Genomic DNA, 23371 nt, shown 5'->3' on the forward strand with positions numbered 1-23371 from the left:
AGAGGAACAGATAGTCACTGTTAGTGGAAAAATAAAATAAATTATGGAAATCAGGTCTTCAAAAGACTAGAAATACAAATATCACCCAGCTTTACCAGTGTTAGAGATATACCCAAAGGAGTCTATATTTTACTGCAGAGATATTTGTTCAACCATACTTAATGCTGCTCTATTCATGGCAGCTAAGAAATGAAATCACCTAGATGTTCATCAATTGGTGGTTGGATGATTAAAAATGTAGATAGACATAATTTTATTCAGCTGCCAAGAAAAAAATGAGATACTTAATTTGTAAGTAAATTGAACTGGAAAAATTATGAGGTAAGCCAGGCCAGAAGGAAAAAAACACTATGTTCTGTCTCAGATATAGACCTTAGCACTGTGTCTTTAGATTTGTGTTTAAGGTCAAGTACATTGCGGGTTGGGTATGCAATGGGGGGGTGGGGGTGGGGGGGTAGTAAAACATGGGTGATATGGTGATACCCAACAGGAGACACAGAAGGAAGAGTAGAAATGCAAAGTGTAAGGTTTGGGGTAGGGCAGGTAGGAAGATTACAGGGCAGGGGGTAATCAATGAACTAAGAAGACCTAGGAAGGCCATTTGGAGACTCACTAACTTCCATGTAAGCCAAAATCAAGAGTGAGAGCTACAAGAGACATTCTGCAGATCTCAGTTAGTGCTGCTCCTAAAAAGCCATGGATTATTAAACAAAAATCCTAGCACTAGATATGAGATGCCTCTTTATTAGCTAAGCCTAGAGACCCTAACGATAAAGCCTCTTGCCATTTCTCAAGAATGCCCAACAGAGCCAGGCAGTGGTGGCCCACGCCTTTAATCCCAGTACTCGGGAGGCAGAGGCAGGCGGATTTCTGAGTTCAAGGCCAGCCTGGTCTACAGAGTGAGTTCCAGGACAGCTAGGGCTACACAGAGAAACTTTGTCTCGAAAAAAACAAAACAAAACAAAAAAGAATGACCAACAGAATTAGATACGACTCTATTGCTGAAGATATCACACACCCTAAATAGAGGATACAGAGAAAGAAACCAAGCTGAAACTGAAGTGGAAGCTTCCTCACCACAAGCTAGTAATCATCAGATCCACGACAGTAATTATAGGGAAAAGGAAAAAAAAAAGCTAAAATCTCTAACACTGCTGCCAGTATCCTGGGACAGAAATACCAGGACAGGATGGTAAGAGACAATAAGATAGAAAAATATTGAGAAACTTCTCATTTGTTTAATTTCTTTAGCCATGAATCTAATTATGCACTGAGTAAAATCAGCCTTACTGCTTTTAAGAATCCATTTCTCTTTTAAACAGTTGGGTGCTCTGGGTTTAACTCTGTATTACCTGCTCCACACGGACTTGAAGGGTGGAGGGTTTGCATCAGCATTACACTTGAGGTTAACACCTTTTCTTCCCACGAACCAATTTCCATCATATCCTGTTACTGAAACTTCAGGAGCATCTATAAAATCAATGCATGCAAGATACAATTATCCTCCTTTGGAATAAATACACTATACGATGAGAAAACATTAACTCAATAGATAAGCTTTAGAAGAATGGTAATTATTTTCTTTACTTTCAGCATAATCACTCGGGAAGGCAATATTCAGTCAACAGTACTTGACTAAGACAATGAATACATTGATGAACACATGAATGGAATTCAGATACCACATTAAAAAAAAAATCACCCACAACTCTATTTAGCATGGATGCTGAATGTTAGACTGTTTATTAACCCTATTAAGAAAGACATAGACATATAAACAAAGAAATACATATGAGACATGGCACTTAGGTAGCTTAGTACCAAGTTAGAGACAATAGAGTTGCTTGTCTTTTAAGAAGTACACATCTGAAGTACAAGTTTCCACAGCTTCCTTAAAGCTAGCCTACTTTAAAGTCTCAAAACAACAAAATTAAGCACATATAATCTGAGTAACTCTGCTATAGGAATATCTGCATACTCAGTATTCAGACCTTCGTCAACAGACAACACAACGTGAGACTTAAGTTAAAAGCGGATGCTGGCGCATACTCACACTGTATGTCTAGTATGAAAGAGTAGCGAATGTCCTTTTCTAAGGCTGGATGTTTTACAACACAAGTAATTCGCCTTCCTCGAGCAAATCTTGTGGGAAACAGCTTGTATTGGCTGACAATCGTTGCTGTTTCATTAGGAAAAGAAGTTGTACTAGATTCCATTTCACCAAGATCACCTTCCCAGTCAATCTGTGCGACTGGCTTTCCAGTGGCTGCTACACAAACGGCTGCTACTGTCTCATTCCCTCCATCAATTAAAGAATCCGGCCCTTTTATCAGGCTCACTGTGGGTTCAACTGTTTAAGGAAAAAGAAGGCATTTCCATTAAGATAATAACTTACAATTTGTTCTGGCCAGATCTAGAAATATTTCATAATCTTAGGGATAAATACAATAAGATATTATAAGTATTTTTAAGTAATGCTAACATCAACTACATTTCTGGAACACAAAGACAAATTTTTATTTACTACCACAAAGATGGCTGTCCCTGATAAAGCTTCACATTCAGAGATGAATGAACTATAACCCAATTAAACATTTTGTGGCCTTGATCATAATTTCCTTTATGATATTAAAACCATTACTTTTTGGAACTTTTATACTTTAAAAATATATGTGTGTGTATTACTTCACTCTAAACAAAAAGTTTAAAGCAAATAATCTGAAAATAAGTTCCTGGTTTTGCTCTCCCTCTAACTCATACGTATTTATGCATTTCCTTACATACGTCCTCACTGAGAAACAAAGGAAAAGGAAAGAAGTATAGGTAAGAAGTTTACAGCAAACAGCCATGTACCCCAGCATCTGAACTAAGAATAGCAGCTCCAAAGTTCCCTGTATCTCTCCTTATCTTACCCCTTGCTCTTTAATGTAGAACCATAATCCTAACTTGGTAAATGAACTTTTAAGTATTTTCTCATTAAAATCAATAAGGCAAATCCAAACCAGACAGCCTTACTTTACCTGTGCCTGAAGTGCACAACAGAACATTATTTGTGCAGGTTTTCTTTGATTCAACCTTAGGTTTAACAGATTCATTTATCTAGCTTTATTTTTTAAATTTACTTCAACTATTTATTCTCCCATGATTTAGATCCATGTGGAACTACTGCAGAATTTATTTATACAGTAAGTCATTTATTTACATGAGGATTTATCACTGACATACACTATGGGTTGTTCCTTGCTTTTCCTAGTTCTATAACCATTGCTCATATTCATATCACAATATATTTATAACAACTTTTTTTCTGGTTTGTACCAAATACTAGACCTGCCTTCTGTAATGTTTACCTTCAGTTCCACCTAGATTTACTCAAGGTGCCGATTAACCTGCAATTTCCAAGCTATGGATCTCTATCACTAGCTATGTTACTAGGTTACTCAGGATTCACCAATCTCATATAGCACATGACACAACATTAAAATTTACATTTCTCAGGTTATGAATGAGCATAGAGACCATCACATATGTTTTAGGGTCATCTTTAACTTCTTTCACTACCAAATCTATATTAAAAGTTTTTAACTGTTATCTAGAGGTTCTACATAAACCACAGAAAAGTTTCTTCTACATTATATGGAGCACAGATTATTCTCTATCAGTTTCAAGCCCGCCATTCTACTCTTCTGTGGGAGTTTTTTGTTTTGATTTTGTTCTCTGATTTGTCTTGACACTCTCAGGAACTGAACCAAGGTCCTGTGGGTGCTAAGCACTTGTGTCACTGAATTGTATCCCTAGTCCTTTTTGAAAAAGCTAATCCAGCTTTACTGAGCAATCTGTTATTTATTTTGATGGCTATTTATATACTAAGAACTATTCTACGCTAAACTGAGGCTAAGAACTATGCGATTTTTTGTTTGTGTCTAGTTCTTTCCATAAATTTATAGATTGATACACTTCCCCAATGGTAGAAGCAATACTGTTTTAAAGCTTCTAGTAATTTCAACATCCTATGTCTGTTTAGATCCATTTGGGTGTTTTTAAGGCAATTCTGCTCTTCTCCCAAGGCTGGGCTCAAACTAACTCTGGAGCCTGCTGAGACTGGATGCATGGATTACAAGAATGGCTACAGCCGCATATGTAGCAGAGAATGGCCTTGTCAGGCATCAATGGGAGGAGAGGCCCCTGGTCCTGTTAAGGCTCGATGCCCCAGTATAGGAAAATTCAAGGGTGGGGAGGCAGGAGTGGATGGGTGGGTAAGGGACCACCCTCATAAAAGCAGGGGGAGGGGGTTGGTAGTCAGATTTTGTAGGGGGTTGGAGGGCGGGAGAGGGAATAACATTTGAAATATAAATAAAGAAAACATCCAACTTTTTAAAAAAAGAATGTACCCCCAAGTTAGGGTCATTTCATGTGGCAGTGGGGAGTCACAACCCAACCTACATGCATGACAGACACTCTACCAGCTGAGCCATATCTACAGCCACAAGTTTGTTTCCAAAGTCTTGTTTGTACAGGGTATTGAATACAAGACTGTCCTTACTTGTAAAACTGGTGGTACTCAAATGGTGGACAGACTTGAATTTGAATTATTAATGTAGAAATACTTTCAGACTAAAGATCATTCCCTCCAGAAAAGATCTTTCTTTATGCCAAGCTCCTATAAACTAAGCAGGCCAGGTCTTTTGAAGTCCAGCCTACTGAAACGTAATACACATCCGGGATCTGTGAGGATGCAAGCAGGATTTGCTTTGAGTTTACTGTTACTCAGAGTGCAAATCTTTGAGATACAAAGCAAATACATTTAAGCCATTCCACACTGGGCAGAACTGCACTTAGCCTTTGCCTCTTGCGTCACTTGATCTTAGCTCCCTTCTACAGGCTTCCCAGCTCATCTCAGCATCAGGACCACTCTCCCTTATTAGCCATTATCTCCTGGCTGGCTCAGTGCACAGTCATCTTCTAGTGTTAATGCAATCATACTCTTCACAATATAGTTTGAGGTTCCAAATGTCTCAGAACTTATATACTCACTAAAGCTTTCTTTTCCTCTTCAGAAAGCGTGTATTTAAAGTCAACTTTGAATGATACTATTTATCTCCAACTGGTTTTATCACTTTAGTTGACTTCTGTGTACAGATGCCCTCTGCTAAGCAGTCTTCCTCATCTGCCTCCATGGACCCCTTATGATCTTGCTAAACCTAGAGAACACTATTCAGTAAGACACAAGGGGCCTCAAATGCACACAATTGACACCACAGCTGCAGGACTATAAACTAAACTCTAAGCAGCAAGGTCTTGAGAGAAGATGAGGCAGCAGCACAGTTTATAGTCATGTTCATAGAGAAAATTTCAATTCCTATTCAATCAAGTTATTTTCGTATGCTCCAGACTTGAAATTTCCTATATGTCATATGAATCCTTTGATCAAATGGCAAACTACTTTATCCGTGGTCCACTTCCAACCATATTAATTCCATCAATCCTATACTTGCTCAGGGCACCTGTGTGATCACAGATATTCATCACAATGAGGAAGTGTTACTGGTGTTTGATGGGTTGGAATCCATGGATCTCTAAAGCAGTCTATGATAAATAGGACAGAATCCACAACAACAACAACAAAAAATCTAGCTCCCAAATTCCACAATTGAGAAATAAGGAGACTTTCCTCTAAAGATCTCTTAAACTTGGCTGTCTGTCAATCCCAGTAGAATATTGCCCTAAATTTCTTTCCATGTGCCAAACTCATACTACCCATTACTTAAGGACTCATGATCATACCGTTTATAATGTACTTCTTGTCTGCTGTGTTCACCAGTTCATTCCTATATCTTACTCAGGAAATCTTACTGGCCTGAGGGAAAGGTGGGCTCCTGGAGCTGAGCAGAGAGGCTTTCTGAGGGAGATCTGTATTACTCTCCTTGCTAGCTACGGATTGCTCTTGTTCCTCCATCCCCGATCTTGACCACTACAGTACGCATCTGCATTTCCAGTCTGCTTTTCCATACACTTCAGGGAGTTACCACAAGGTAACAGATTTACTCAAACTTTCACCATAAACTCCAACAATTCAGGTAGGAAAATAAACCTAATTTATTGTGGAAAACAGTGTGTTATTCAAATAGGCATACAAATCTTCAGTGGCAGGAACAAAAATCAATGGGAAAAACAAACAAAAAGACTCCACAAGCCCAAATTAAGTCACCGGGACAAAGCAAACAGGACAACTTAAACAACCAAGCAAGAAATGTGACTCAAGCTTTAAAGTGAAGAAATAAAGATGTTACAGATAGTTCAGACTTTAAGAACAGGATCTCACTTTGTAGTCCCATCTGAAATGAAATTCACGGCAATCATCCCACCTCAGCCTTTCAAGAGCCAGAGTGACAGGTGTGAGTCACCGTGCACACATGAGAGTGACAGGTGTGAGTCACCGTGCACACATGAGAGTGACAGGTGTGAGTCACCGTGCACACATGAGAGTGACAGGTGTGAGTCACCGTGCACACATGAGAGTGACAGGTGTGAGTCACCGTGCACACATGAGAGTGACAGGTGTGAGTCACCGTGCACACATGAGAGTGACAGGTGTGAGTCACTGTGCACACATGAGAATCCCATCCATTGTTGGCATTAAAGTGCTCTCTAGTGTGAAAAACTCTACACAGCATTACAGAATGACAGGTGTGAGTCACCATGCACACATGAGAATCCCATCCATTGTTGGCATTAAAGTGCTCTCTAGTGTGAAAAACTCTACACAGCATTACAGAATGACAGGTGTGAGTCATCATGCACACATGAGAATCCCATCCATTGTTGGCATTAAAGTGCTCTCTAGTGTGAAAAACTCTACACAGCATTATAATTATAACCAAACTTTGCATACATTGAGAGCCTAGACATACACAGCTTTAAGACAGAATTTGAAAATGTGTATTTAATTTAAAGCAAATTTACAAAAATCCTCATTTTATATTCTTAAAAATATCTTTTCTTTTAATAATTTAAATTGTATTTCATAATAATCAAACCCAACTCAAGCACACTTACCTAACACAGTCACTGTTGTAGAGGACTGAGCATTTCCAAGTGGGAATGTAACGGCTTTGCATATATATTTTCCAGAATCTGAGAAGCCTATGTTATGCAGAGTAATTGTTGCATCATTAAGTGAATAGTTTTTAAACAAGACTCTTCCCTGATAATCTCCTTGAACAGAGAATCCATACTGAGGATGATGAACTGCAACAGTCTGTGTACTTTTGCCATGTATCTTCTCCCATGAGATCTGGGTTATAGTTTCATTCACTTCAATTAAACACTTCAATGAAACATTCTTTCCCCACACTGCTGTGACATGTGGCTCCACAATAATTGATCCAGCTAAGGCACCTATAGGGAAAACACAAAACACATAGTTTTGACCATGGAAAATTTATGTTAACATATAGTCACTCTCCCTCTTTCTATACATAAATTCACATCCCTCCCACCCACCCATCACACACACACACACACACACACACACCACCCCCACCCCCCACCCCACCCCCCACACACACACACCTCTCTGAACAGATGAGATGGGATCTGGATTCAGTTAAAAGTCACATCCAAAGTGACTATCAAATCATTCAGCAATGAGCTCAGTAATAAGTGAACTACACTGGAAGCGAGCTTGGAGCAGATCCTCCCCCATCAAGACTCCACAGGACATTTCAGACCTGGCTGATACCTTGACTGCAGCATTAAGAGAAGGTAATTCAGGACACTGCTGAGCCATGGGTATATAATATACCCTTGCCCACAGAACCGAAGGCAAGCGGATGTTACTTCAAAGTTACCAAGTTTTAAGGTATTTATTAATACTTATTTGTATAAGATCTTAAGTCAAATATATGATTCAAGTACTTTCTTGTGGAATCCTTCCATATTAAAATTTTCTATAAAAAATATCTTTCAAGATAGACCAAATTCCAGAAAACACTGATGAAGAAATGATATATGAATATAAAACTGATTTTTTTTCAGCTGAGTGAAGAAAACTTCTACAATCAAGTTTAAAATGAAATGACACAGAACTTGTCAATTATGTCTTTCCTAAAAGCCATAGACAATCATGATCATTCTAAAGGAGACCAATACTAATCACGCTGTTCAGGAAATGCTTTACAACAGAGACAAAATGCCTTTAGAGCACTCACAACACATGACTGGACAAACAAAAAGACTATGAAGCCATAACTTGCAAAAATATCTTTAAAACTTAATTTTATGTCTAACATTTTATTTTTTTTATTAGGTATTTTCTTCATTTACATTTCCAATGCTATCCCAAAAGTATGTCTAACATTTTAAATTGAGTAAATATACATCCTATACAAATACATATATATCGAGAATATAAAATATGTTATATTTAAAAACATATATAAATACATACTATATAAATACACAAACATATATACATATATATACACTATATATATACATACATATATATATATATATATATACATATATATATATATGAAGGAATAAATAAATTTGAATGCATTCCATTTTATTCAAATGCTGTTTTGTCTTCCTTTTGTTTTGTTTAACAGTCTAGCTCTATAGAAAAGCTGGTCTTCAACCTCCTGACTCCTCTCACAGCCCCACACTCATTTGCAGGCTGGTGCCACCACATCAAACAGTCCTAGACAACAATTTTAAACAGAAGGAATAATATTGTAAAAAATTAATTAGGTGGGAAAATGTGCCTTCTTACAGGTGACTACAGATCTCATAAGAAGGTATTGATCATTTATAACACTATATTTAACAGCCGTGGAAGAAAATGATTTCATGTCCTTTACACCGTTGTTCACTATCAAGCCCCTCAATTTCCCATCATTCACTATCCATGCAAACATTGCTATAACTCAAGCTGTACGGTGTGCACCTAAGGACATTCTACCATACACATAGATCAGTGTCTTGCTCAAGTCATCATCAGAGAAGTTTCCTTTTGTAACAGATGGAAACAAATACAGACAGCCACAACTAGACACCAGAGAGTAAGACACCTTGGAACACTCAGTCCTAAATGAGTCTCCATTAATGCCTTCTTCTCAAGGCTGAGAGAACCCTAAGGAAGTGAAGATGTAAAGACTGTAAGAGTCAAAGGGGATGAAGGATGCAAAGGAAACAAGGCCTTCTAAAAACAGCATGACTAAGCATATATGAACTCACAGACTGTGGCAGCATGCACAGGGCCTGCATAGGTTTGGGTTTGCATAGCCCCCATCCCTAACCCAGAAGCTATCACCGACTGATAACTACTCACAAATAAAACTTACTTTTCCCCAGTAGTCTCTCACTGGGTAAACAACCCACTCTTAAGACCAGGCCCCAGGCCCCAGGCCCAGCAATACACTGCCAACACAAAACAGACTCATAATTTTTGAAGGGTTCTTTATCTCATAATGCTCTGTCAGGAAATTTTTAATTTTTTTGGTTTTGGTTTTGTTTTGGTTTTTTCCCCACTTTTTTACAGGCCCATTTCATCTCTATTATGGTCTCTGGTTTTGTGTTTTATTGAATGACTGTGTGTGTATGTGTCCCCTAAGCTTTTCCTTTAGCTCTTTTTCTTTTGTTTCTGTACTACTCTGATTTGTTTGTTTTTATCTAATTTTATTTTATCATTTGTTTTTAGATGCCTGCTTCATCCAATTGAGAGAAAGAAAGACTGGATTGGGGGGGGGGGGGGTCGGGGGAGTAGGGAGGATCTGGGAGGAGATAGGGATAGGAAAATCAGAATCAGAACATATTGATTTTCAGTAAGAATAAATCATTTTCAAGTTGCTTTGCAATAAGATGCACAATTACTATAACATAAAACCAAACTCTACATTGAAGCTACATTAAGCTATACATCTTACACATGATATAACACACTGAATTATTCCAAGAATATACCAATACTATGATTGATAATAAAAGCTGACATAGCCAGGCGTGGTGGCACACGCCTCTAATCCCAGCACTCGGGAGGCAGAGGCAGGCAGATTTCTGAGTTTGAGGCCAGCCCGGTCTACAGAGTAAGTCCCAGGACAGCCAGGGCTACACAGAGAAACCCTGTCCCGAAAAACCAAAAACAAACAAAAAAAAAGCTGGCATAATTTCCTTATCTGATACCAAAAAAAAAAGAATTTAATAACAACACTTAAAACCTGTCTTTTATCAAAGACTAACAGATGAAGAAACAAGGCCTCTCAATAATAATACAGATTTTGCAAAACAGTCGCCATCATCACAATGAAATTATAAAAAGAAGTAAAGTCCTTAAAGATGGTCTGCTATCACTGTCCCCATGTAAAATGAACTGTAAATCAAACTAGTACAGTAAGTCAGGACAAGTAAAACCAAAGACACATATTTATAAAGCACAAAGTTAGTATATTATTATCCTATTACTTGAGAAAAAAATCAAGATGAAGCGACATCAAATAATCTGGTTGCTCAAATAACAAAACATATAAATCATAGCTATGTGTTATGATTGATGCAACTTATATAAACTTACTGTAGAAAAAGTTAGTCATACTATCCAATATATCAATTAATAAAATAGATGAGTGACTAACACACACAGCAGTGTTCTGGCACTTGTATCTTGGGACTTCCAGCCTTTCTACAGTGAGAAATAATCCCTGTGCTACTTAATCCACTTGGTGTATCTTGTATGCAACAGCAGCTGAAGCTGACCAACACAGATAGTATCAGAATAAACTTGGCAAGCTACTACTGACTATATATCCTGATGGCCCACAAGAACTAAAGCTGGATGGGTCGCCATTACTAAAAGAATATTTGTACATTAGTAAGCCAAGAGGGAGGAATGTGGAAGGCAGAAGAAAACAATCCATTCATTCAAAATGTGTTTTTAAAAGCCAACAGTATTTAGATAACTCTCAGTTTAACAATAAAGATAAGAAAGAGACCAAGAAGAAGTCTGAGAGACTGTAATACACTTAGTAAGAAAAAGTGATCCTCAAGCAAATCTAACTTTAAGCCTCTACTTGTATCCATTCTGTTAGTGGTTCACTGGTCAACAAGTCACACACACACATTACAAATGAAAAACACAGGAGACAATATAATTTGACTCTCTTGAGGAAATGAATAGGGGTACACATATAAAGACCAATTTTGGTGTTTCTTTGTTTAAAGCCTTAAGCTTCTACTCAAGGCTTTGCACTACCCATCAAACAACGACGCTTCAGTTGTCCTCACACTCTATGGGTTTAAAATTATAGTATTTTTGTGAACAGGGTTCATGCTGCCTTCCAAATAAGACTTAAACATGTTTCCACTTCTGGATTAAACCAACAGGTTATAAACCACTTCTGAATAAGATTTTCCCATTTGGAACCTGGAAACTAGAGGAACAGATTTTCTGTTACAATTTAAGCCAAACTCTTTCAAAAGACCCTGTATCCTGGGGCCTCCCTTGCTACACAGTAAGCTCATTCTGCCCCTGCTTTCTCATGGGAAGCCAGATTTAACTATAAATAAATAAATAAATAAATAAATAAATAAATAAATAAAGGAGTCCTTCATATGCACAAATGCTTATTATAAGATACCTCAACTGCTTAAAATTTACCAATAAATTAAGTTTAGAGAGTTCCCGGATCCTGCCGAGACTAGTCTACCCAGATGAGTGTGGACTACAGAAGCTAACAGCTTCTGGGACAGGTGGAAGCCACAGAGCTTCTGAGGCAGACCCCGTTCCGGCTCCAGACATCCCAGCACCTTCCCTGCCAGAGGAGAGGTGTCCTCCCCATCTTGGAGGGCTTTGCTGTAGCACCTGGGGGAGCCACCTTGGTTCCTGCTTCCCACCAAGACTAGTCTGTGCAGTTGAGTGTGTGGACTACAGATGCTAACAGCTTCTGGGACAGGCCCTGTGTTGGGCCTTCATCTTCTGCCAGGAGGAATATCTGACCTCCAGATATATGAGAACCTTCCCTGCAAGAGGAGAGCTTGCCTGCAGAGAGTGCTCTAACCACTGGAACTCAGGAGAGACCTAGACTCCCAGGGCAGCTGATAGAGGCTAACAGAATCACTAAAGGAACAAGCTCTAACCAGAGACAACTATAACAACTAACTCCAGAGACTAACAGATGGCGAAAGGCAAACACAAGAATCTTACTAACACGAACCAAGACCACTCACCATCATCAGAACCCAGAACTCCCACCTCACCCAGTCCTGGGCACCCCAACACACCCGAAAAGCTAGACCCAGATTTAAAAGCATTATCTCATAATGATGGTAGAGGACATTCAAGAAGAACTTTAATTAAACTCACTTAAAGAAATACAGGAGAACACTGCTAAAGAGTTACAAGTCCTTAAAGAAAAACAGGAAAACACAACCAAACAGATAGAAGTCCTTAAAGAAAAAAGGAAAACGCATCCAAACAGGTGATGGAAATGAACAAAACCATACAAGACCTAAAAAGGGAAGTAGACACAATAAAGAAAACCCAAAGTGAGGCAACGCTGGAGAAACACTAGGAAAGAAATCTGGAACCATAGATGCGAGCATCAGCAACAGAAAACAAGAAATGGAAGAGAGAATCTCAGGTGCAGAAGATTCCATAGAGAACATCTGCACAACAATCAAAGAAAATGCAAAATGCAAAAAGATCCTAACTCAAAACATCCAGGAAATCCAAGACACAATGAGAAGACCAAACCTACAGATAATAGAAGTAGATGAAAATGAAGATTTTTCAACTTAAAGGTCCAGCAAATATCTTCAAAAATTATAGAATGAAACTTCCCAAACCTAAAGAATGACATGCCCATGAACATACAAGAAGCCTACAGAACTCCAAATAGACTGGGCCAGAAAAGAAATTTCTCCTGACACACTAAATAATCAGAACAATTGCACTAAATAAAGATAGAATATTAAAAGCAGTAAGGGAAAAAGGTCAAGTAACATATCAAGGCAAGCCAATCAGAATTACACCAGATTTTTCACCAGAGACTATGAAAGCCAGAAGAACCTGGACAGATGTTACCAGACACTAAGAGAACACAAGTGCCAGCCCAGGCTACTATACCCAGCCAAACTTTCAATTACCATAGATGGAGAAACCAAAGTATTCCACGACAAAACTAAATTCACACATTATCTTTCCATGAATCCAGCCCTTCAAAGGATAATAACAGAAAAAAACTAATTCAAGGATGGAAATCATGTCCTGGAAAAAGCAAGAAAGTAATCCTTCAACAAACCTAAAAGAAGACAGCCATAAGAACAGAATGCCAACCCTAACAACAAAAATAATAGGAAGCAACAATTACTTTTCCTTAATCTCTTAATATCAATGGGCTCAATTCCCCAATAAAAAGACAGACTAACAGACTGGCTACACAAGCAGGAAACAACATTTTGCTGCTTGCAGGAAATCTATCTCAGGGAAAAACACAGACACTACTTCAGAATGAAAGGCTGGAAAACAATTTTCCAAGCAAATGGTCTGAAGAAACAAGCTGAAGTAGCCATTCTAATATTGAATAAAATCAACTTCAAAGACAAGGAGGGGGACTTCATACTATCAAAGGTAAAATCTTCCAAGAGGAATTCTCAATTCTGAATATCTATGCTCCAAATACAAGGGCAGCCACATTCGTTAAAGAAACTTTAGTAAAGCTCAAAGCACACATTGCAACTCACACAATAATAGTGGGAGACTTAAACACACCACTTTCATCAATGGACAGATCATGGAAACAGAAACTAAACAGGGACACAGTGAAACTAACAGAAGTTATAAAACAAATGGATTTAACAGATATCTACAGAACATTTTATCCTAAAACAAAAGGATATACCTTCTTCTCAGCACCTCGTGGTACCTTCTCCAAAACTGACCATATAATTGGTCACAAAACAGGCCTCAACAGATACAAAAATATTGAAATTGTCCCATGCATCCTACCAGATCACCATGGACTAAGGCTGATCTTCAATAACAACATAAATAATAGAAAGACAACATTCACGTGGAAACTGAACAACACTCTTCTCAATGATACCTGGGTCAAGGAAGGAATAAAGAAAGAAATTAAAGACTTTTTGGAGTTTAATGAAAATGAAGCCAAAATATATCCAAACTTATGGGACACAATGAAAGCATGTCTAAGAGGAAAACTCATAGCTCTGAGTGCCTCCAAAACGAAACTAGAGAGAGCACACACTAGCACCTTGACAACACACCTAAAAGCTCTAGAACAAAAGGAAGCAAATTCACTCAAGAGGAGTAGACAGCAGGAAATAATCAAACTCAGGGGTGAAATCAACCAAGTGGAAACAAGAAAAACTATACAAGGTATCAGCCAAACCAGGAGTTGGTTCTTTGAGAAAATCAACAAGATAGATAAACCCTTAGCCAGACTAGCTAGAGGGCACAGGGACAGCATCCTAATTAACAAAATCAGAAATGAAAAGGGACACATAACAACAGATCCTGAAGAAACCCAAAACACCATCAGATCCTTCTACAAAAGGATATACTCAACAACACTGGAAAACCTGGAGGAAAAGGACACATTTCTAGATAGATACTAGGTAACAAAGTTAAATCAGGATAACATTAATGATCTAAACAGTCCTATATCCCCTAAAGAAATAGAAGCAGTCATTAATAATCTCCCAACCAAAAAAAGCCCAGGACCAGATGGGTTTAGTGCAGAGTTCTATCAGACCTTCAAAGCAGATCTATTTCCAGTTCTTCACAAACTATTCCACAAAATAGAAGCAGAAGGTACTCTACTCAATTCATTCAATGAAGCCACAATTACTCTGATACCTAAACAACAAAAAGACCTAACACAGATAGAGAACTTCAGACTAATTTACCTTATGAATATCAATGCAAAAATACTCAATAAAGTTCTCACTAACCTAATCCAAGAACACATTAAAACAATCATCCATCCTGACCAAGTAAGTTTCATTCCAGGAATGCAGGGATGGTTTAATATATGGAAATCCATCAATGTAATCCACTATATAAACAAACTCAAAGACAAAAACCACATAATCATCTCATTAGATGTGGAGGAAGCATTTGACAAAATCCAACACCCATTCATGATAAAAGTCTTGAAAAGATCAGGAATTCAAGGCCCATACCTAAACATGATAAAAGCAATCTACAGCAAACCAGTAGCCAACATCAAAGTAAATGGTGAGAAGCTGGAAGCAATCCCACTAAAATCAGGGACTAGACAAGGCTGTCCACTCTCGCCCTACCTTTTCAACATAGTACTTGAAGTCCTAGCCAGAGCAATTGGACAACAAAAGGAGATCAAGGGGATACAAATTGGAAAAGATGAAGTCAAAATATCACTTTTTGCAGATGATATGATAGTATATATAAGTGACCCTCAAAATTCCACCAGAGAACTCCTAAACCTGATAAACAGCTTCGGTGAAGTAGCTGGATATAAAATTAACTCAAACAAGTCAATGGCCTTTCTCTACAAAAAGAATAAACAGGCTGAGAAAGAAATTAGGGAAACAACACCCTTCTCAATAGTCACAAATAATATAAAATATCTTGGCGTGACTCTAACTAAGGAAGTGAAAGATCTGTATGATAAAAACTTCAAGTCTCTGAAGAAAGAAATTAAAGAAGATCTCAGAAAATGGAAAGATCTCCCATGTTCATGGATTGGCAGGATCAATATAGTAAAAATGGCTATCTTGACAAATCCAATCTACAGATTTCAATGCAATCCCCATCAAAATTCCAACTCAATTCTTCAACGAATTAGAAAGGACAATCTGCAGATTCATCTGGAATAACAAAAAACCTAGGATAGCAAAAACTCTTCTCAATAATAAAAGAACCTCTGGTAGAATCACCATGCCTGACCTAAAGCTGTACTACAGAGCAATTGTGATAAAAACTGCATGGTACTGGTATAGCGACAGACAAGTAGACCAATAGAAAAGAATTGAAGACCCAGAGATGAATCCACATACCTATGGTCACTTGATCTTTCACAAGGGAGCTAAAACCATCCAGTGGAAAAAAACCCAGCATTTTCAACAAATGGTGCTGGCACAACTGGCAGTTATCTTGTAGAAGAATGCGAATGGATCCATTCCTATCCCCTTGTTCGAAGGTCAAATCTAAGTGGATCAAGAAAACTCCACATAAAACCAGATACACTGAAACTTAGAGGGAAAGTGGGGGAAAGCCTCGAAGATATGGGCACAAGGGAAAACTTCCTTAATAGAACAGCAATGGCTTGTGCTGTAAGATCGAGAATCCACAAATGGGACCTCATAAAATTGCAAAGATTTTGTAAGGCAAAAGACACTGTCAATAAGACAAAAAAGCCACCAACTGATTGGGAAAGGATCTTTACCTATCCTAAATCAGATAGGGGACTAATATCCAATATATATAAAGAACTAAGAAGATGGACTCCAGAAAATCAAATAATCCCATTAAAAAATGGGGCTCAGAGCTGAACAAAGAATTCTCACCTGAGGAATACCGAATGGCAGAGAAGCATCTGAAAAAATGTTCAACATCCTTAATCATCAGGGAAATGCAAATCAAAGCAACCCTGAGATTCCACCTCACACCAGTCAGAATGGCTAAGATCAAAAATTCAGGTGACAGCAGATGCTGATGAGGATGTGGAGAAAGAGGAACACTCCTCCATTGTTGGTGGGATTGCAAGCTTGTACAACCACTCTGGAAATCAGACTGGTGGTTCCTCAGAAAATTGGACATAGTACTACCGGAGGTCCAGCAATACCTCTCCTGGGCATATATCCAGAAGATGTCCCAACCGGTAAGAAGAACACATGCTCCACTATGTTCATAGCAGCCTTATTTACAATAGCCAGAAGCTGGAAAGAACCCAGATGCCCCTCAACAGAGGAATGGATACAGAAAATGTGGTACATTTACACAATGGAGTACTACTCACATATTAAAAAGAATGAATGTATGACATTCCTAGGCAAATGGATGGATCTGGAGGACATCATCCTAAGTGAGGTAACCCAATCACAAAAGAACTCACATGATATGTACTCACTGCCCAGAAACTTAATACCCAAGGTACAAGACACAATTTGCAAAACATATGAAACTCAAGAAGAACGAAGACCAAAGTGTGGACAATTTGCCCCTTCTCAGAATTGAGAACAAAACCCCCATGGTAGGAGTTTCTGAGACAAAGTTTGGAGCTGAGACGAAAGGATGGACCATCTAGAGACTGCCATACTGAGGGATCCATCCCATAATCAGCCTCCAAACGCTGACACCATTGCATACACTAGCAAGATTTTGCTGAAGGACCCAGATATAGCTATCTCTTGTGAGATTATGCCGGGGCCTAGCAAACACAGAAGTGGATGCTCACAGTCAGCTATTGGATGGATCACAGGGCCCCCAATGGAGGAGCTAGAGAAAGTATCCAAGGAGCTAAAGGGATCTGCAACCCTATAGGTGGAACAATATGAACTAACCAGTACCCCCCGGAACTTGTGTCTGTAGCTGCATATGTATCAGAAGATGGCCTACTCGGGTATCAGTGAAAAGAGAGGCCCATTGGTTTTGTAAACTTTATATGCCTCAGTACAGGGTTTTTGCCAGGGCCAAGAAGTGGGAGTGGCGGGGGTGGGGGAGGGAATTATGTGGGGAGGGTATGGGGGACTTTTGGGATAGCATTGAAAATGTAAATGAAGAAAATACCTAATTAAAAAAAAATCAAGTTTCCAATCTGAAGAGTCTAAGTTAACAATCAATTTTTCTTCGTATGAGGAACACTTGCTTTATCCTAGGTGCTTCTGGCAGGAACCCTATGCTAAACCATGCTGCTTCTGCTAAGCTTTGTACCATTATCTACTTACTACTAACTTGAACCTGACAGGAGAGAACTTTTTCGTCAATGAAAGCACTACATCCTAAGTGATGTACAAAACCCTAACTCCGGCACCTTCCAGTCATGCAGTCAGGACTTGGTGCCCTTGAAGACAAGGGAGGAAACCTACAGCTAAAGAGAGAATGGAATACCACATACCATGACTAGCATGGATTAGTTCTTCAAAAGCATGTAGTGAGGATTACACTGCAGTGCCAGGGGAAGCACACAGAGACAGAGGTTCTCTTGTTCTTCACTCTTTGCCTCAACAAGTAAAGGAATTTTTCACAAACATGATTATATCTACTTAAATACTATCTTGTATCATTTCTCAATTTTTTTTTTTTTTTTTTACTTCTCACCTACAACTCATTTACACATTACAGGTCCCAATTTCTTTTTAATGTCAGTATTTATAAAGTAAATATTTATAAATAGTCTATAAATGTTTATTTTAGTCTATGTCCAAATTAAATAACTCCAGATTTCACTAAAAAACAAAGTCTACTAAGACTTCCAAGAATTTAGAATAATTTTAAGAGCTTTTCTGAAATTTGTGTATGCCTTATCAACTCCAGACTTCAAGAAACACATTTTGAATACTCCAAATTCCTTTAAAAATAATAAATATGTCATATCAAATTCAAAAAGCTAAGGGGAAAAAAAGGCTTTTAAGACCCTCAATTACTTAAACAGAGATAGTAGAACAGTAACATGAAGTAAATCACTATTTATATACTACAAACTTGAATATTCTTCAAATATGGATCTTTTTCTCATGCCATCACTAGAAAAGACGGACTCTGAGGTCATATTCTATATGCTTAGGGGAAACTGTGTCACATAAAAATTGAGAGAACTGAGCATTCTTTCAGCCATCAATATGTATGAAACGTGTATTTTATGCCTGACACATTTCTAGGTGGTAGGAACTCAGCTAGAGCAGAGAGATGCCAGCCTTTAATGGGTGTATTCTGATGCAGACATAATTAAGGAAATAATGTTCTGCACACACATGGCGGAGAAGGAAGCATGGCAAGGAGAGTCACTGTAGGCAGGTGTGACAGATACAAGAGTGGGAAAAGGAGGCCTCCTTACAATGAGACTGTAGCAAGGACTTTCAAAGAACAATTCAGGTCATTGGGGTACAGTGAGTATAAGGAGACAGGAGATAAGAGAAGCCACAAGGGAGCAGGGACCAGATCTGCGGGCTTTTGTCTTGAGTGAGATGGGAAACCATGGGGTGGGATTTCTAGCAAGGATAAGCAAGAGTGTAGAAGAAGCAGAAGAGGCAAAGTTACTCCATGACTTGTGGTCAGCACATGTGGACTGACAGGAGGTCCATCTATCAAAGAGAATAGCAACTGTAATTCTTTGAAGAGCAAGAAGACAGGAGTTCCAAATCACAGTCTTAAACTTCTTATGTTTGAGATGCCTATTTCATAAGCAGCAATACACATAGTTGACTGAATTTCTACATACTCACAATGAACTGTCAGAAAATGAACATTTTAAATACTACTGGTATTTAAATACTAATGGTGGGACCAAAAGAAGAAATAGGGATAAACCTGAGCAAAAGGGTGAAAGTTCTGCACAGCTGAAACCAAACTCAAATGCTAAGAGGAAGGTAAAGTCTAAAGGTAGCGATGGGCTCTATCTACAAGTCAGGGACTGGGTAAGAGGGCACTTTAGCTCTCTGAATTGATTTGTGCACTTACTGTAGTCAAAAGTCTTATTGGGATTTTAGGAGGAATGAACAAGATGTGTGTAAAATTCAAACAGCACCACAAAAGTGACCTTTCTTGGCTATGTCACCACAAGATTATTCAATGAACATCATTAATAAATTTCTGCTCCGTAAGACATTCTTAGACAAGCCACTGACTAAATGTACAGTTTTAATGCAAACAGACCCAAACTGAAAATAGTTCCACTGTTCATTAACAAGTGAAGAACTTGTATTACATTACACAGTAAAATATCACTTCACAATAAAAAAGGAACATCCCTCTCAGTTATTAATAAGCAGGAACTTCTTCAACTCGAAAATGGCAATCTACAAAACAAAACTATGTAAATATGGATATATCACTTGTAGATATCTATCAAAACAAAGTTTTCACTGAAGTTGCATTGCATATGTATGTCAATTTGTGAAGAATGAACATCTTAACAACAGCATGTCTTCCTATCCACAAATATAAGAAATCACTTCATTTATTTAGTTCTTTGCTTTTATCTGGACTTTAATAGTTTTCTGCATGTAGCTTTGTACATGAAAGCTTTATTAGATTCTTATATGAACATTTCATTTTTTAGGTGCTAATGTAAATGGTCCAATTTTTATTGAAAATAATTTTTCTTCATAAGAGTATATTCTGACCTGTTTTCCCCTTCCCTAGCGCCTCTTGTTGCTGATGGTAGACAAGAGGCACCACTGGTTATACGTGGCTATGAATCCTACAGATGTAATACCAGCTATCCAGATGAGATGAGCCTCCTTTTGCAGCAGACATGGCTGGGAATATCCTGTATCTCTGAGTGGATTTAACATCTGCTCCACAAAAGGAAATACACAGCACAATAAGCTGGTCAAAAACTCATGTCTGGAAAATCACAGGTCCTTGGTGCGTGGGGGGTGCTTTCTGCTATATTTTTACCTAAACTGGCATATCATTAAACTGTCTTATGTTTATACACATATCAATTGCTATTACCAGCTTTAATCAGAGAGCCTCTCTTTCCAGAGAAGATCAGTAAGTGTAGAAACTCACGGGTGACTGTAGTGCTGAGAGTAAGTGGCAGCTGAGCACTCAGCCCCAAACAGAAAACATGCTCCATTCTCTTGAATGTTTACTTAACACTGTTGAAGAGAGGCTGGAAAAAATGTAAGAGTCAAAGGGAGTGAACCGGCCTCAAAAATATCATCTTCATGGCATGTCCTGCCACTGAAATCATGAATTCAATAGCAACAAAAGGCTACCCACTCTGGGCCTCCCCAACAACTGGCCAGTGAGCAAACAGTCAAGCATGAGCAGGCCTTATTCCTCTAAGTGCTGAAATACCGGTTACTAAGAGACTCTGGAAGAAGAGTCACTGTCTTCAGCTGTGTACCTACCTGGATAATCCCATGCCCATGATCACACATGTGGCCCTAATTAAACTCAGTGATTAACAAAAAGACATGAATCTTGTAGAGACTACTATGGCTTGGATAGGATCCCATGCCCTCTTCTGGTGTGTCTGAAGAACGCTGCAGTGTACTCGTATACATAAAATAAATAAACCTTTTTCTAAAAAAGAATAAATGGTAATAACATTTACTTATGAAATAATGAAATCGATTCCTTACTATGGTAAATTTAATTAGCAAAATAAAAGTATAAAACCTAGACGTTAACTCTTTCATTCCTAAATTATAAAGCTTTCTGAGTATAAATGTTTAGTCATGAGCTAACACTTAAGGTTTCCTCTTCATTAACGCTAACCTGAAAATTGAAAAGCAATTACGAAAAGTATTTAAACTACTGAAATGATTTCACCTTATGCTTTAGAACGACAGAAACGCTCCTCATTTACCTCTGACAACATTTATGTATTTTCCTACTACCTAAGTACTTGATTTGTCACAAAATTTACAAAAGTTTACGATATGCCTAAATATATTTCAGTTTCTAAAAAAAAAAAAAAAGCAAACTGCAAATATCAGGAAGGAATTTTGCAGGGCATCTGATCTACCCTACTCTACAACAGAGTCGGGGTTCTTCCCATAGGGATGCTTTATAACAAAAGCACAGAAAGCAGCTTTCTAGATTTAAAAGGACATTTTTCCTGCCCTTGTCATGTGGTGCACGCTATATCTGAGAAAGCTTTGAAAGTTTTGCAGAAAGAGAAACTGTTATTTACCCAGTCTTTCCAAACTTTCCTGACTTCCAAACACCATGGCAGAAGGTTATGGTTCACAAGTCAGAATTACATCTACCAGAGGCAAACGCACTAAGGGTTTTTATAGCAGTTACCAAGACTACCAAGGGAAGACTTCTGATGGCTGAGATGGTTAGTACCATCGATCTGACAGGCTGTAGACTCACCATGGAAACAAGTTTATAGGCATGTCTATGAGGAATCATCTAGATTCCGTTAGTTGAAGTGGGAAAAACCCTAATGTCAGTGGTGCCATTCCACTGGGTGGGCTATGGCTCCATCTGTGCAAGGAGAAAGTAGCTGAGAACAGCATCATCTCTGCTTTCCGACAAGCTTCCCTGAGGTCCTGCTGCCATGACTTCCCTATGATGGTCTGTACCCAGGACTTAGATCCAAAGCAAGCCTGCCCTTCCTTAAGCTGCTTGTCAGCATAGTTTGTCATAGTACTGTTATATTTTTAAATAATAAAACTAGTTAAAAACTTTAAGTTTTACCCATAACAAAATTTGAATTACACAATATTTTAATATAATTATATTATAACAACTAATCAATTTGCAACCAAATGAATTTGTGTGGAATCCACTTCTGACTTCTTCCTTTTGGTTATGTACTTCTGATCTTAAGTATGTGGTAGATAAAAGGAAGCAGGAATGCATACATAGGCATTAACCATCTCATAAGCGCCAGACCAAAAGAACTAGTGCTTTCAAGACATTAATCTATTCTTAAGTTTATATCAAGTTTTTTTGTTGATTAAATGCAAAATTTTATATACAAGTTAACATGAATGAATAATCTAGACCCCTAAGTGTTAAGGACAGAATCTCCACAGGCGTACACAGAGCTCACAGTTCAGTGGTATACTTTTCAGATACAAAACTGAAATATAAAACCATGCAAGGGAATCAGCAAGAAGAGCCATAGTAGGTAAAGGTACTTCCCACCAAGCCTATGGGATGAGCTGGACTTCAGGTCACATGGTGGAGAAGAGAAGCAATTTCACAGTCCTCTGACTTCCACACATGCCTGCTATAGAAGGGTACACACATGCACACACCACACACACCTGCTCCCCCTCCATAAATAAATGTAAAATATTTAAAGTGTAAGTAAGAAGGTAGAAATACAAAAACATAACTTTGAGCCAAACTTCATTGTATTCACAAATTCTCAAAATTGTCCCTAGCAACACACTGGGTACGTAAGTTTAACTTACCACTTAAAAGATGTCACTGTCGCCACCTAACAAAGCCTCAACACAATTTAAAACACTCAAACACAAGAATTAGTAGTACTAACCACCAAGGAGAATTAATACATTTGAGGTTCAGATAAACTAGGTAGATTCTCTAGTGCACCAACCTGCTCTCCTTCTGAGCCTGGAATGTGGGCATCTATTAAGCAAGGAAGCATGCCAGGATACACTCCTGTGCACTGAGTCTCAAACAAGCTTCAATGGTTAGTGACATTTCACATTTGCCATC

The 23371-nt window shown here is 38.3% G+C and overlaps 1 protein-coding gene across 14 annotated transcripts in view; it reads right to left on the minus strand.

The window, feature by feature from the left end:
* The window catches only part of Nectin3 (nectin cell adhesion molecule 3), a 110871-nt gene that overhangs the window by 69097 nt on the left and 18403 nt on the right, over positions 1-23371 (minus strand). For 13 of the 14 annotated variants that reach the window (XR_001781847.2, XR_001781846.2, XR_001781848.2 and 10 more), the window contains exons 2-4: positions 7057-7398; positions 2054-2350; positions 1353-1470 (exon numbers count right to left, since the gene is read on the minus strand). Coding sequence is in view for 6 of the 14 variants with exons in the window: in NM_021496.3 (NP_067471.1) it covers positions 1353-1470; positions 2054-2350; positions 7057-7398 (757 nt within the window). In the remaining 8 variants the exon portion in view is untranslated. Of the gene's footprint in view, positions 1-1352; positions 1471-2053; positions 2351-7056; positions 7399-7572; positions 7742-23371 lie in introns of those variants that run through there. The other variant, XR_003951811.1, reaches the window with a different exon arrangement.

Source organism: Mus musculus, chromosome 16 (assembly GCF_000001635.26).
Source record: "Mus musculus strain C57BL/6J chromosome 16, GRCm38.p6 C57BL/6J".
NCBI lineage: Eukaryota > Metazoa > Chordata > Mammalia > Rodentia > Muridae > Mus > Mus musculus.